This window comes from Mytilus trossulus, unplaced genomic scaffold, assembly GCF_036588685.1.
Source record: "Mytilus trossulus isolate FHL-02 unplaced genomic scaffold, PNRI_Mtr1.1.1.hap1 h1tg000234l__unscaffolded, whole genome shotgun sequence".
Taxonomy (NCBI): domain Eukaryota; kingdom Metazoa; phylum Mollusca; class Bivalvia; order Mytilida; family Mytilidae; genus Mytilus; species Mytilus trossulus.
Window position 1 is genome coordinate 2,886,538 of NW_026963315.1, and position 17,092 is coordinate 2,903,629.

The 17,092-nt window shown below is 33.7% G+C and overlaps 1 protein-coding gene across 1 annotated transcript in view; it reads left to right on the forward strand.

Annotated features, from left to right (window-relative positions):
* The window catches only part of LOC134701240 (low-density lipoprotein receptor-related protein 2-like), a 113,074-nt gene that overhangs the window by 43,696 nt on the left and 52,286 nt on the right, over window positions 1-17,092 (forward strand). Inside the window, exons 29-32 of the mRNA XM_063562370.1 lie at window positions 1,506-1,728; window positions 4,163-4,288; window positions 14,620-14,721; window positions 15,521-15,727. Coding sequence (XP_063418440.1) covers window positions 1,506-1,728; window positions 4,163-4,288; window positions 14,620-14,721; window positions 15,521-15,727 — 658 coding nt within the window. The remainder of the gene's footprint in view (window positions 1-1,505; window positions 1,729-4,162; window positions 4,289-14,619; window positions 14,722-15,520; window positions 15,728-17,092) is intronic.

The following is a 17,092-nucleotide window of genomic DNA, read 5'->3' on the forward strand; positions in this document are numbered from 1 at the left end:
CATCCCACCCGCTATATTAACCTGGGACATAATGAATGAGGCTGAGTGAAACATGTTTGAACCCTCCTCCCTCCCGCAATATTAACCTGGGACATAATGAATGAGGCTGAGTGAAACATGTTTTGAACCCTCATCCCACCCGCTATATTAACCTGGGACATAATGAATGAGGCTGAGTGAAACATGTTTTGAACCCTCCTCCCTCCCGCAATATTAACCTGGGACATAATGAATGAGGCTGAGTGAAACATGTTTGAACCCTCATCCCACCCGCTATATTAACCTGGGACATAATGAATGAGGCTGAGTGAAACATGTTTTGAACCCTCATCCCACCCGCAATATTAACCTGGGACATAATGAATGAGGCTGAGTGAAACATGTTTGAACCCTCCTCCCTCCCGCAATATTAACCTGGGACATAATGAATGAGGCTGAGTGAAACATGTTTTGAACCCTCATCCCACCCGCAATATTAACCTGGGACATAATGAATGAGGCTGAGTGAAACATGTTTGAACCCTCCTCCCTCCTGCTATATTAACCTGGGACATAATGAATGAGGCTGAGTGAAACATGTTTGAACCCTCCTCCCTCCCGCAATATTAACCTGGGACATAATGAATGAGGCTGAGTGAAACATGTTTTGAACCCTCATCCCACCCGCTATATTAACCTGGGACATAATGAATGAGGCTGAGTGAAACATGTTTGAACCCTCCTCCCTCCCGCAATATTAACCTGGGACATAATGAATGAGGCTGAGTGAAACATGTTTTGAACCCTCATCCCACCCGCAATATTAACCTGGGACATAATGAATGAGGCTGAGTGAAACATGTTTTGAACCCTCCTCCCTCCCGCAATATTAACCTGGGACATAATGAATGAGGCTGAGTGAAACATGTTTTGAACCCTCATCCCACCCGCTATATTAACCTGGGACATAATGAATGAGGCTGAGTGAAACATGTTTTGAACCCTTGTCCCTCCCGCTATATTAACCTGGGACATAATGAATGAGGCTGAGTGAAACATGTTTTGAACCCTCCTCCCTCCCGCAATATTAACCTGGGACATAATGAATGAGGCTGAGTGAAACATGTTTTGAACCCTCCTCCCTCCCGCTATATTAACCTGGGACATAATGAATGAGGCTGAGTGAAACATGTTTTGAACCCTCATCCCTCCCGCTATATTAACCTGGGACATAATGAATGAGGCTGAGTGAAACATGTTTTGAACCCTCCTCCCTCCCGCTATATTAACCTGGGACAGTGTAGAAACAACAAAACAAAAGAACAATCTGTTGAGATTTAATAGTGGGAAAAAGTTGCTGACTAATCAGATTGATACTGAAAAATATTGATCCCAGATTACTTTCAAAGTCAACATTTTAATTGATAATCAAACCATGTTTCCAACGATAATCTATAAATCAACAGCATGAAATATTTATGGATAAACAAAACTACTTTAATATTTTTTTTTGATTTTTTTTGCAGATAATGAGATATACTCATTATGGGCGAAGGGTGAGAGTATTTATAAACAGACTTAGTAACCCACGAGGACTTGTGATCAACGAAAGAATGTTGTATTACGTGGATGCTGATTACGAGAGTATTTTTGCTGTTGCCCTCTTTGGTCCTCAGAAGAAAAAGACACTAAAGGCAAATCTGGTTGGATTGAGCATTCTAAAGGTGTACTATAACAGGCATGAAAAAGGTGAATTCATAAATTTTTGGCAAGGTTAAAAGAGGTCCAAAAATGGCTAGCAGTTTGGTATGCAATGTTAGTAAGACGCCACATTCTGAATTATGTGTGAAATACTTGTCACTGGACATTCGTTCTTATGTTGTACCACTGTCACAGGTTAGGGGGAGGGTTGGGATCCTGCCAGGGGTCGAAATTAGCTCTAGTCCGGTAGTCCGGGACTAGTAAAATTTGCGTCGGACCAGTAGATTTTGTCAGCTGGTGGTCCGGTGGACCAGTAGAAATTTGTTGATAAAAATCACTGATTGCATCGCAATCTCTGTTGTTTACAAAACAATTTACCTGTGAAATCAATTACACAGTACTGGGGGGATATTACAATTGACCAAGTTAATTAATATCTCGAGTGAGCGTCCTTCACAACAATATAAAATGTGGAAATTTTTGGAAGGAGTTAAACCGCCGGACAAAAAAATAACATTACTGAAAATCAAAAGGAAGATCGAAATTAAGTATACGAAAGTGACAAAAGGAAACGCAAATACCAAAAATCATGGGAAAAAGATCGTGAATGGTTTCATTATATAGTAGATCGGAATTTAATGAACTGTACAATATGTGAAAAATTTGCAGGACCAGTAGATTTGGAGCCGGACAAGTAGAGTTTTCAGTACACTGGTCTGGCTGGCTAGTACACAAAAAAGCTTAAATTCGACCCCTGGATCCTGCTAACATGTTTAACCCCGCCACATTATTTATGTATGTGCCTGTCCCAAGTCAGGAGCCTGTAATTCAGTGGTTGTCGTTTGTTTATGTGTTTCATATTAGTTTTTCGTTAATTTATTTTTACATACAAAGGCCTTTAGTTTCTCGTTTGAATTGTTTTACATTGTCTTATGGGGACCTTTTATAGCTAACTATGGGGTATGGGCTTTGCTCATTGTTGAAGGTCGTACGGTGACCTATAATTGTTAATGTTTGTGTCATTTTGGTCTTTTGTGGATAGTTGTCTCATTGGCAATCATACCACACCTTCTTTTTTATATATTCAGATAACATTTATTAATCAAATGCTGAGACAGCAACACAATAACAAAAAAAATTAAAAGACATTTAGAGGTTAATAAAAAAGTCTCCTAAATTAGAAGGTTAAAAAATAAAACAATGTGGTATGATTGCCTATGAGACATCTCTCCACTAGTGACCAAATAACTTAAAAATTAACAACTTAAGGTCACCATGCGCCCTTCAACTGTGACAAAAAACTACTGCATAGTCAGTAGTTATAGAAGCCCTGAAATGACAAATGTAGAACAATTAAAGCGTCGAAACCAACGGCCTAATTACATTGATGTACAAAATAATGAGCGAAAAACAAATGTTATATCCCTCTTTGCATTGCCTTGTTTTCAGATAGAAAATGTTCATGACAATTTTTCTTCCTATTGTTGGAAATTCGCTGTCTTCAAAATATCAATAAACCATGTTTTCAGACTGAAAATATTCATGATATTTTCTGTTTTCCATTTGAAATTTGGTACCCAAATTTATCTTATTTACTCAGTGCAAGATTTTCAGAAAACACTAATATCAACTTGTTATTTGACCAACCACATTTCCACATGTGTCAGACCAAGATGGGAGATAAAATTGAGAATGGAAATGGGGAATGTGTCAAAGAGACAACAAACCAACCATAGAACAAACGACAGCAGAAGGTCACCAACAGGTCTTCAATGTAGCTAGAAACTCCTGCACCCTGAGGCTTCCTTCAGCTGGCACATAATCAAATACTAGTTCAGTGATAATGAACACCATACTAAATTCCAAATTGTACACAAGAAACTAAAATTAAAATAATATAAGACTTAAAAAGGCCAGAGGCTCCTGACTTGGGACAGGCGCCAAAATGCGGCGGGGTTAAACATGTTTATGAGATCTCAACCCTCCCCCTATATCTCGAGCCAATGTAGAAAAGTAAACGCATAACAATACGCACATTAAAATTTAGTTCAAGTATATAACTGTGAACAGTAGTACAATCTTTATTGCATACTTTACCTTTACCAAACATAACAATATCAGGTGAAACATTTGTGTCTATTCAAATTATTTAAAGCAGTGGTTCTTAATAAAAAAAAATACTTTAAAAAATTACTTTAAAGACAATTTTATACATCATAGGGTAGAAAAGTTCCTTGTTCATTCAAATATTTACAAGAAGTAGTTCATATTCAAACTTATATAGTCTTTTATAGCTGACTATATGCGGTATGGGCTTTGCTCATTGTTGAAGGCCATACAGTGACCTATAATTGTTAATGTTTGTGTCATTTTGGTCTTTTGTGGATAGTTGTCTCAATGGCAATCATACCACATCTTCTTTTTTATATTTATTTGGATATTTTCATTCGCAAATAACATAAAAACATTGTACACATTATAGGGCAGATTAATCCATGTTCCTCCACAAAATGTGATCAGCTCTGTTTCCCAACATCTTCCAAACAATATCAGTGTGAGTGTGGAACAGGATACAGTAAAACACCAGATAGTAGTGCCACCTGTTCAGGTAAGTTAGACCTAGGTTAGGGGAAATAACTCTTTAACTCATCTGTATGTTTATGTCAACCATTTTCATCAAAATATACTAAGCTTCTAGGTTACATAGATTATTTCCAATCTGTTTCAGATAAATGCTTTAAATACATTGATGAAACTTGACTTTTACAAACACATCACTGAATTAAAGAGTTATCTCCCTGAACCAAGGTATACCCCCTTAATGGAATGGAGAAAATTGTTTTCCTTTCGTCCTTCTGTCCTGCTGCAGTTAGAAGTTTTTGGTCAATGTAGTTTTTGATGAAGTTGAAGTCCAATCAACTTGAATGTTAGTACACATGTTCGCTATAATATGATCTTTCTAATTTTAAGGTTCACTGAACATACAAATTGATAATGCAATATGGAACATCGGTGTTAACTATTGACACATTCTTGTTTTATCTATTTATAACATAGTTTAAAAAGCTGTTTTTGAAAATAAACATATACCTTTTTTTAGTACTTTTTTAAGTTCCATTAATTATATATTATCAATGTATAGCAGTCATTTAAAATGTTTTTTCTTTAATTTGAAACGGAAAAGCAAGCATCCTTTTGTTACCCTTTAGATAAAATAATATTACCTCCTTATGTTTTGTAGCCAGCATCCTTTTGTTACCCTTTAGATAAAATAATATTACCTCCTTATGTTTTGTAGCCAGCATCCTTTTGTTACCCTTTAGATAAAATAATATTACCTCCTTATGTTTTGTAGCCAGTATCCTTTTGTTACCCTTTAGATTAAATAATATAACCTCCTTATGTTTTGTAGCCAGCATCCTTTTGTTACCCTTTAGATTAAATAATATTACCTCCTTATGTTTTGTAGCCAGCACCCTTTTGTTACCCTTTAGATTAAATAATATTACCTCCTTATGTTTTGTAGCCAGCATCCTTGTGTTACCCTTTAGATTAAATAATATTACCTCCTTATGTTTTGTAGCCAGCACCACTTTTGTTTCCCTTTAGATAAAATAATATTACCTCCTTATGTTTTGTAGCCAGCATCCTTTTGTTACCCTTTAGATAAAATAATATTACCTCCTCATGTTTTGTAGCCAGCACCCTTTTGTTACCCTTTAGATTAAATAATATTACCTCCTCATGTTTTGTAGCCAGTATCCTTTTGTTACCCTTTAGATAAAATGATATTACCTCCTTATGTTTTGTAGCCAGCATCCTTTTGTTACCCTTTAGATAAAATGATATTACCTCCTTATGTTTTGTAGCCAGCATCCTTTTGTTACCCTTTAGATAAAATAATATTACCTCCTTATGTTTTGTAGCCAGCATCCTTTTGTTACCCTTTAGATAAAATAATATTACCTCCTTATGTTTTGTAGCCAGTATCCTTTTGTTACCCTTTAGATTAAATAATATTACCTCCTTATGTTTTGTAGCCAGCATCCTTTTGTTACCCTTTAGATAAAATAATATTACCTCCTTATGTTTTGTAGCCAGCATCCTTTTGTTACCCTTTAGATAAAATGATATTACCTCCTTATGTTTTGTAGCCAGCATCCTTTTGTTACCCTTTAGATAAAATGATATTACCTCCTTATGTTTTGTAGCCAGCATCCTTTTGTTACCCTTTAGATTAAATAATATTACCTCCTTATGTTTTGTAGCCAGCATCCTTTTGTTACCCTTTAGATAAAATAATATTACCTCCTTACCTTTTGCAGCAAGCATCCTTTTGTTACCCTTTAGATAAAATAATATAACCTCCTTATGTTTTGTAGCCAGCATCCTTTTGTTACCCTTTAGATAAAATAATATTACCTCCTTATATTTTGTAGCCAGCATCCTTTTGTTACCCTTTAGATAAAATAATATTACCTCCTAACCTTTTGCAGCAAGCATCCTTTTGTTACCCTTTAGATTAAATAATATTACCTCCTTATGTTTTGTAGCCAGTATCCTTTTGTTACCCTTTAGATAAAATAATATTACCTCCTTATGTTTTGTAGCCAGCATCCTTTTGTTACCCTTTAGATAAAATAATATTACCTCCTTACCTTTTGCAGCAAGCATCCTTTTGTTACCCTTTAGATTAAATAATATTACCTCCTTATGTTTTGTAGCCAGCATCCTTTTGTTACCCTTTAGATAAAATAATATAACCTCCTTATGTTTTGTAGCCAGCATCCTTTTGTTACCCTTTAGATAAAATAATATTACCTCCTCATGTTTTGTAGCCAGCATCCTTTTGTTACCCTTTAGATTAAATAATATTACCTCCTTATGTTTTGTAGCCAGCACCCTTTTGTTACCCTTTAGATTAAATAATATTACCTCCTTATGTTTTGTAGCCAGTATCCTTTTGTTACCCTTTAGATAAAATAATATTACCTCCTTATGTTTTGTAGCCAGCACCCTTTTGTTACCCTTTAGATTAAATAATATTACCTCCTTATGTTTTGTAGCCAGCATCCTTTTGTTACCCTTTAGATAAAATAATATTACCTCCTTATGTTTTGTAGCCAGCATCCTTTTGTTACCCTTTAGATAAAATAATATTACCTCCTTATGTTTTGTAGCCAGCACCCTTTTGTTACCCTTTAGATTAAATAATATTACCTCCTTATGTTTTGTAGCCAGCATCCTTTTGTTACCCTTTAGATAAAATAATATTACCTCCTTATGTTTTGTAGCCAGCATCCTTTTGTTACCCTTTAGATAAAATAATATTACCTCCTTATGTTTTGTAGCCAGCACCCTTTTGTTACCCTTTAGATTAAATAATATTACCTCCTTATGTTTTGTAGCCAGCACCCTTTTGTTACCCTTTAGATTAAATAATATTACCTCCTTATGTTTTGTAGCCAGCATCCTTGTGTTACCCTTTAGATTAAATAATATTACCTCCTTATGTTTTGTAGCCAGCATCCTTTTGTTACCCTTTAGATTAAATAATATTACCTCCTTATGTTTTGTAGCCAGCAGCCTTTTGTTACCCTTTAGATAAAATAATATTACCTCCTTATGTTTTGTAGCCAGCAGCCTTTTGTAACCCTTTAGATAAGATAATATTACCTCCTTATGTTTTGTAGCCAGCATCCTTTTGTTACCCTTTAGATTAAATAATATTACCTCCTTATGTTTTGTAGCCAGCAGCCTTTTGTTACCCTTTAGATAAAATAATATTACCTCCTTATGTTTTGTAGCCAGCATCCTTGTGTTACCCTTTGGATAAGATAATATTACCTCCTTATGTTTTGTAGCCAGCAGCCTTTTGTAACCCTTTAGATAAGATAATATTACCTCCTTATGTTTTGTAGCCAGCAGCCTTTTGTTACCCTTTAGATTAAATAATATTACCTCCTTATGTTTTGTAGCCAGCATCCTTTTGTTACCCTTTAGATTAAATAATATTACCTCCTTATGTTTTGTAGCCAGCATCCTTTTGTTACCCTTTAGATTAAATAATATTACCTCCTTATGTTTTGTAGCCAGCATCCTTTTGTTACCCTTTAGATTAAATAATATTACCTCCTTATGTTTTGTAGCCAGCATCCTTGTGTTACCCTTTGGATAAGATAATATTACCTCCTTATGTTTTGTAGCCAGCATCCTTTTGTAACCCTTTAGATAAAATAATATTACCTCCTTATGTTTTGTAGCCAGCATCCTTGTGTTACCCTTTGGATAAGATAATATTACCTCCTTATGTTTTGTAGCCAGCAGCCTTTTGTAACCCTTTAGATAAGATAATATTACCTCCTTATGTTTTGTAGCCAGCAGCCTTTTGTTACCCTTTAGATTAAATAATATTACCTCCTTATGTTTTGTAGCCAGCATCCTTTTGTTACCCTTTAGATTAAATAATATTACCTCCTTATGTTTTGTAGCCAGCATCCTTTTGTTACCCTTTAGATTAAATAATATTACCTCCTTATGTTTTGTAGCCAGCATCCTTTTGTTACCCTTTAGATTAGATAATATTACCTCCTTATGTTTTGCAGCAAGCATCCTTTTGTAACCCTTTAGATAAGATAATATTACCTCCTTATGTTTTGTAGCAAGCATCCTTTTGTAACCCTTTAGATCAAATAATATTACCTCCTTATGTTTTGCAGCAAGCATCCTTTTGTAACCCTTTAGATAAGATAATATTACCTCCTTATGTTTTGTAGCCAGCAGCCTTTTGTTACCCTTTAGATTAAATAATATTACCTCCTTATGTTTTGTAGCCAGCAGCCTTTTGTTACCCTTTAGATAAGATAATATTACCTCCCTATGTTTTGTAGCCAGCAGCCTTTTGTTACCCTTTAGATTAGATAATATTACCTCCTTATGTTTTGTAGCCAGCAGCCTTTTGTTACCCTTTAGATTAAATAATATTACCTCCTTATGTTTTGTAGCCAGCATCCTTGTGTTACCCTTTAGATTAAATAATATTACCTCCTTATGTTTTGTAGCCAGCATCCTTTTGTTACCCTTAAGATTAAATAATATTACCTCCTTATGTTTTGTAGCCAGCAGCCTTTTGTTACCCTTTAGATAAAATAATATTACCTCCTTATGTTTTGTAGCCAGCACCACTTTTGTTACCCTTTAGATAAAATAATATTACCTCCTTATGTTTTGTAGCCAGCACCCTTTTGTTACCCTTTAGATTAGATAATATTACCTCCTTATGTTTTGTAGCCAGCATCCTTTTGTTACCCTTTAGATTAAATAATATTACCTCCTTATGTTTTGTAGCCAGCATCCTTTTGTTACCCTTTAGATAAAATAATATTACCTCCTTATGTTTTGTAGCCAGCATCCTTGTGTTACCCTTTAGATTAGATAATATTACCTCCCTATGTTTTGTAGCCAGCAGCCTTTTGTTACCCTTTAGATAAGATAATATTACCTCCCTATGTTTTGTAGCCAGCAGCCTTTTGTTACCCTTTAGATTAGATAATATTACCTCCTTATGTTTTGTAGCCAGCAGCCTTTTGTTACCCTTTAGATTAAATAATATTACCTCCTTATGTTTTGTAGCCAGCATCCTTGTGTTACCCTTTAGATTAAATAATATTACCTCCTTATGTTTTGTAGCCAGCATCCTTTTGTTACCCTTAAGATTAAATAATATTACCTCCTTATGTTTTGTAGCCAGCAGCCTTTTGTTACCCTTTAGATAAAATAATATTACCTCCTTATGTTTTGTAGCCAGCACCACTTTTGTTACCCTTTAGATAAAATAATATTACCTCCTTATGTTTTGTAGCCAGCACCCTTTTGTTACCCTTTAGATTAGATAATATTACCTCCTTATGTTTTGTAGCCAGCATCCTTTTGTTACCCTTTAGATTAAATAATATTACCTCCTTATGTTTTGTAGCCAGCATCCTTTTGTTACCCTTTAGATAAAATAATATTACCTCCTTATGTTTTGTAGCCAGCATCCTTGTGTTACCCTTTAGATTAGATAATATTACCTCCTTATGTTTTGTAGCCAGCATCCTTTTGTTACCCTTTAGATAAGATAATATTACCTCCTTATGTTTTGTAGCCAGCATCCTTTTGTTACCCTTTAGATAAGATAATATTACCTCCTTATGTTTTGTAGCCAGCAGCCTTTTGTTACCCTTTAGATAAGATAATATTACCTCCTTATGTTTTGTAGCCAGCAGCCTTTTGTTACCCTTTAGATAAAATAATATTACCTCCTTATGTTTTGTAGCCAGCATCCTTTTGTTACCCTTTAGATTAGATAATATTACCTCCTTATGTTTTGTAGCCAGCATCCTTTTGTTACCCTTAAGATTAAATAATATTACCTCCTTATGTTTTGTAGCCAGCATCCTTTTGTTACCCTTTAGATCAAATAATATTACCTCCTTATGTTTTGTAGCCAGCATCCTTTTGTTACCCTTTAGATTAAATAATATTACCTCCTTATGTTTTGTAGCCAGCACCACTTTTGTTACCCTTTAGATTAGATAATATTACCTCCTTATGTTTTGTAGCCAGCATCCTTTTGTTATTTTAGATTAAATAATATTACCTCCTTATGTTTTGTAGCCAGCATCCTTTTGTTACCCTTTAGATAAAATAATATTACCTCCTTATGTTTTGTAGCCAGCACCACTTTTGTTACCCTTTAGATTAAATAATATTACCTCCTAATGTTTTGCAGCAAGCATCCTTTTGTTACCCTTTAGATAAAATAATATTACCTCCTTATGTTTTGTAGCCAGCATCTTTTTGTTACCCTTTAGATAAAATAATATTACCTCCTTATGTTTTGTAGCCAGCATCCTTTTGTTACCCTTTAGATAAAATAATATTACCTCCTTATGTTTTGTAGCCAGCATCCTTTTGTTACCCTTTAGATAAAATAATATTACCTCCTTATGTTTTGTAGCCAGCACCACTTTTGTTACCCTTTAGATTAAATAATATTACCTCCTAATGTTTTGCAGCAAGCATCCTTTTGTTACCCTTTAGATAAAATAATATTACCTCCTTATGTTTTGTAGCCAGCATCCTTTTGTTACCCTTTAGATAAAATAATATTACCTCCTTATGTTTTGTAGCCAGCATCCTTTTGTTACCCTTTAGATTAAATAATATTACCTCCTTATGTTTTGTAGCCAGCATCCTTTTGTTACCCTTTAGATTAAATAATATTACCTCCTTATGTTTTGTAGCCAGCATCCTTTTGTTACCCTTTAGATTAGATAATATTACCTCCTTATGTTTTGTAGCCAGCATCCTTTTGTTACCCTTTAGATTAGATAATATTACCTCCTTATGTTTTGTAGCCAGCATCCTTTTGTTACCCTTTAGATTAGATAATATTACCTCCTTATGTTTTGTAGCCAGCATCCTTTTGTTACCCTTTAGATAAAATAATATTACCTCCTTATGTTTTGTAGCCAGCATCCTTTTGTTACCCTTTAGATTAGATAATATTACCTCCTTATGTTTTGTAGCCAGCATCCTTTTGTTACCCTTAAGATTAAATAATATTACCTCCTTATGTTTTGTAGCCAGCATCCTTTTGTTACCCTTTAGATTAAATAATATTACCTCCTTATGTTTTGTAGCCAGCATCCTTTTGTTACCCTTTAGATAAAATAATATTACCTCCTTATGTTTTGTAGCCAGCATCCTTTTGTTACCCTTTAGATTAGATAATATTACCTCCTTATGTTTTGTAGCCAGCATCCTTTTGTTACCCTTTAGATTAGATAATATTACCTCCTTATGTTTTGTAGCCAGCATCCTTTTGTTACCCTTTAGATTAGATAATATTACCTCCTTATGTTTTGTAGCCAGCATCCTTTTGTTACCCTTTAGATAAAATAATATTACCTCCTTATGTTTTGTAGCCAGCATCCTTTTGTTACCCTTTAGATTAGATAATATTACCTCCTTATGTTTTGTAGCCAGCATCCTTTTGTTACCCTTAAGATTAAATAATATTACCTCCTTATGTTTTGTAGCCAGCATCCTTTTGTTACCCTTTAGATTAAATAATATTACCTCCTTATGTTTTGTAGCCAGCATCCTTTTGTTACCCTTAAGATTAAATAATATTACCTCCTTATGTTTTGTAGCCAGCATCCTTTTGTTACCCTTTAGATTAGATAATATTACCTCCTTATGTTTTGTAGCCAGCATCCTTTTGTTACCCTTAAGATTAAATAATATTACCTCCTTATGTTTTGTAGCCAGCATCCTTTTGTTACCCTTTAGATTAAATAATATTACCTCCTTATGTTTTGTAGCCAGCATCCTTTTGTTACCCTTTAGATAAAATAATATTACCTCCTTATGTTTTGTAGCCAGCATCCTTTTGTTACCCTTTAGATTAAATAATATTACCTCCTTATGTTTTGTAGCCAGCATCCTTTTGTTACCCTTTAGATTAGATAATATTACCTCCTTATGTTTTGTAGCCAGCATCCTTTTGTTACCCTTAAGATTAAATAATATTACCTCCTTATGTTTTGTAGCCAGCATCCTTTTGTTACCCTTTAGATTAGATAATATTACCTCCTTATGTTTTGTAGCCAGCATCCTTTTGTTACCCCTTAGATTAGATAATATTACCTCCTTATGTTTTGTAGCCAGCACCCTTTTGTTACCCTTTAGATAAAATAATATTACCTCCTTATGTTTTGTAGCCAGCATCCTTGTGTTACCCTTTAGATTAAATAATATTACCTCCTTATGTTTTGTAGCCAGCATCCTTTTGTTACCCTTAAGATTAAATAATATTACCTCCTTATGTTTTGTAGCCAGCATCCTTTTGTTACCCTTTAGATTAAATAATATTACCTCCTTATGTTTTGTAGCCAGCATCCCTTTGTTACCCTTTAGATTAAATAATATTACCTCCTTATGTTTTGCAGCAAGCATCCTTTTGTTACCCTTTAGATAAAATAATATTACCTCCTTATGTTTTGTAGCCAGCACCACTTTTGTTTCCCTTTAGATAAGATAATATTACCTCCTTATGTTTTGTAGCCAGCATCCTTTTGTTACCCTTTAGATTAAATAATATTACCTCCTTATGTTTTGTAGCCAGCATCCTTTTGTTACCCTTAAGATTAAATAATATTACCTCCTTATGTTTTGTAGCCAGCATCCTTTTGTTACCCTTTAGATAAAATAATATTACCTCCTTATGTTTTGTAGCCAGCACCACTTTTGTTTCCCTTTAGATTAAATAATATTACCTCCTTATGTTTTGTAGCCAGCATCCTTGTGTTACCCTTTAGATTAAATAATATTACCTCCTTATGTTTTGCAGCAAGCATCCTTTTGTTACCCTTTAGATAAAATAATATTACCTCCTTATGTTTTGTAGCCAGCACCACTTTTGTTTCCCTTTAGATTAGATAATATTACCTCCTTATGTTTTGTAGCCAGCATCCTTTTGTTACCCTTTAGATTAGATAATATTACCTCCTTATGTTTTGTAGCCAGCATCCTTTTGTTACCCTTTAGATTAGATAATATTACCTCCTTATGTTTTGTAGCCAGCATCCTTTTGTTACCCTTTAGATAAAATAATATTACCTCCTTATGTTTTGTAGCCAGCATCCTTTTGTTACCCTTTAGATTAGATAATATTACCTCCTTATGTTTTGTAGCCAGCATCCTTTTGTTACCCTTAAGATTAAATAATATTACCTCCTTATGTTTTGTAGCCAGCATCCTTTTGTTACCCTTTAGATTAAATAATATTACCTCCTTATGTTTTGTAGCCAGCATCCTTTTGTTACCCTTAAGATTAAATAATATTACCTCCTTATGTTTTGTAGCCAGCATCCTTTTGTTACCCTTTAGATTAGATAATATTACCTCCTTATGTTTTGTAGCCAGCATCCTTTTGTTACCCTTAAGATTAAATAATATTACCTCCTTATGTTTTGTAGCCAGCATCCTTTTGTTACCCTTTAGATTAAATAATATTACCTCCTTATGTTTTGTAGCCAGCATCCTTTTGTTACCCTTTAGATAAAATAATATTACCTCCTTATGTTTTGTAGCCAGCATCCTTTTGTTACCCTTTAGATTAAATAATATTACCTCCTTATGTTTTGTAGCCAGCATCCTTTCGTTACCCTTTAGATTAGATAATATTACCTCCTTATGTTTTGTAGCCAGCATCCTTTTGTTACCCCTTAGATTAGATAATATTACCTCCTTATGTTTTGTAGCCAGCACCCTTTTGTTACCCTTTAGATTAAATAATATTACCTCCTTATGTTTTGTAGCCAGCATCCCTTTGTTACCCTTTAGATTAAATAATATTACCTCCTTATGTTTTGCAGCAAGCATCCTTTTGTTACCCTTTAGATAAAATAATATTACCTCCTTATGTTTTGTAGCCAGCACCACTTTTGTTTCCCTTTAGATAAGATAATATTACCTCCTTATGTTTTGTAGCCAGCATCCTTTTGTTACCCTTTAGATTAAATAATATTACCTCCTTATGTTTTGTAGCCAGCATCCTTTTGTTACCCTTAAGATTAAATAATATTACCTCCTTATGTTTTGTAGCCAGCATCCTTTTGTTACCCTTTAGATTAAATAATATTACCTCCTTATGTTTTGCAGCAAGCATCCTTTTGTTACCCTTTAGATAAAATAATATTACCTCCTTATGTTTTGTAGCCAGCACCACTTTTGTTTCCCTTTAGATTAGATAATATTACCTCCTTATGTTTTGTAGCCAGCATCCTTTTGTTACCCTTTAGATTAAATCATATTACCTCCTTATGTTTTGTAGCCAGCATCCTTTTGTTACCCTTAGATTAAATAATATTACCTCCTTATGTTTTGTAGCCAGCACCACTTTTGCAGTAGTATCACAGTCCAGTATCATCAGAGGAATAGCTATCAATGCCAGGGACCATGAAGATGCTATGGTACCAATTAGGGGATATGGTATGCTTTATAAGAACTTCAGCTACACAGGAACCCAACAACACAACTTAACCAGATACATTTACATTATAATAAAGTCTTTAACTGGTGTCTGTACAATATGTAAAGCTCTAAACCTCTAAATCAAATTTGGAGTTGAAGAAATCCCAACATCTTATTCATTTATCCCTACTTACCTAAGTTACCTTACAGTTGTTATCCATTCGTTTGATGTGTTGTATCATTGGATTTTACCATTTGATCAGGGACTTTCCATTTTGAATTTTCCTTTATGGAGTTCAGTATTTTTGTAATTTTACATTTTACCCTAAATGGCAAAACACAAAATACTATAAGTAAAGTGTTGTTTTTTGCAATGTTTTAAAGCTTATAAGCATTGAAATTTTGATTATATACTGTAAACCAACTTATTTTCGCGGATACCTTATTTCGCGTTTAGCCCTTTCCTATCCACTTCGCAGCGATTTAATTTCGCCATTATTTAATTTTATACTTGATGTTGTTAAATAAGAAAAGATCCAAGTTATACATATTGGCGACTATTTAAATTCGTGTTATTTTTCTACTCATGAAAGTCGCAAAAATAAGTTGGTTTACAGTAATTTAGTCTCAAAAGAATCAAATGTAAAACCAAAATTAGAACTCGTTCAACAATGAACAAACTTAGTTTTTTAATGTAAATATATGTACAGCAGATTCATATTTGATTTTGTGAAAAGTCTGCATAACAACTTTTTGAAAATTTGAAAACAGTATATGTTCAATTTATTTTCTAAATTCTGTGAAATTTTTATTTTAGACCGAGTTGCATTACATGTGGATGTCCATATAGCTGGTGGACATATTTATTGGTGTGATTATGACAGTACTGGGTTAAAGGGAGGTAGCTCTAATGGTGTCCGTAGAATTAAACAAGATGGCACAGGGTATCAAGAAGTCATTCAAGCAGGAATTGGGATCAAACCTGCAGACGGAATACGTGGAATAGCGGTAGATTGGATTGCAGGTAAAATGAAGCATAACTGCTGATATTTCAAAATGCCTATGGGGGTTTTACGTGCAATTTTGCTCTCATAGTCCTACAAAACATATATAAAGGGCCTTAAAAAAATTTCAATGTGGTTTATTTGCTTCTTCATAATTAAAGGTCATATACCCATGGTAAAATTAATTGTTTTGTTTTGAAGTGGATTAAATTGCTTTTTCAAAACTTTTTATTAGGAGCCTCCATGGAGGGTGGATCTTAAATAGTGACAGTTGGCAGATATTATTAATTGCTTTAGAATAATATACGACAGTAAAAATATTTGGGTAAAAAAGCAAAGGGTAGTTAGATTTTAACAATTCAAAATGGTCCGAACTTAAAAATGTAAAACTACAAGATTGGGTTAGTGATGCGTTGATTAATTAGATCCTTTTTTAAGAGTTGGGGCTTTTGTCATCATCTTTTAACATTCATGTCTGTCTTTGGATATGTTCAACAAATATTCGTCACTTTTTTCATAAACTTATTTACAAAATGACTTCATATTTGTGAAGAAGTTGTCAGTGATTAGTTGAATTGTTTTTTTGCCCATTATTTCATGTTCTGGGAACTCTATCTGTTGTTAACTTCTTCATCCGAAAGCATCCTGCGAACTATCAAAAGACTTAACAAATATATTTGTTAAATGAGTTTGGTTACTGAAAATTCAGAAATTATTGCAATGTTTTTATTATTGCCATGTTTTTATTATTGCGATATTTTTATTATTGCGAAAAATATGAACGGGTTATAATTGCATTGATTTTAACTCCCATTTTAAATTTTTTTTAAAATGAATTATTAAAACAGGATTTTTCACAACATCGCAAAAAATCAAATCGTGTTTTTGTCCCAAATGACAAAATGGCAATAATAGATGCAATAGTTTCTGAATTTACAGTATGTGATATAGAACTATACTTGGATAAACATATCAATAGATATAGGAAGATGAGGTGTGATGCCTAAAATAAAATATTGTTTGTTTCCCCAATCCCGACCAACCCTACAAAAACAGTGCTACTCATAAAATTTTATTGTCAAAATTAAGTCAAATATTATTTTATTCATTTCCAATTTCCTGGCTTGCTGGATTGTACGATATTGTTCAACCTTTTTGGAAAAATAAAATTATTTCCCTACATACCTACCAACACCTGGCTTGGCAGGGTCGGGATTGGGGAAACAAACAATATATTAATTTAGGCCTGAGTGCCAATGAGACAACTCTCCATCCAAATAATAATTTATAAAAGTAAACCATTATAGGTCAATGTACGGCCTTAAACACAGAGCCTTAGCTCACACGGAACAATAAGCTATAAAGGGCCCCAAAATGAATAGTGT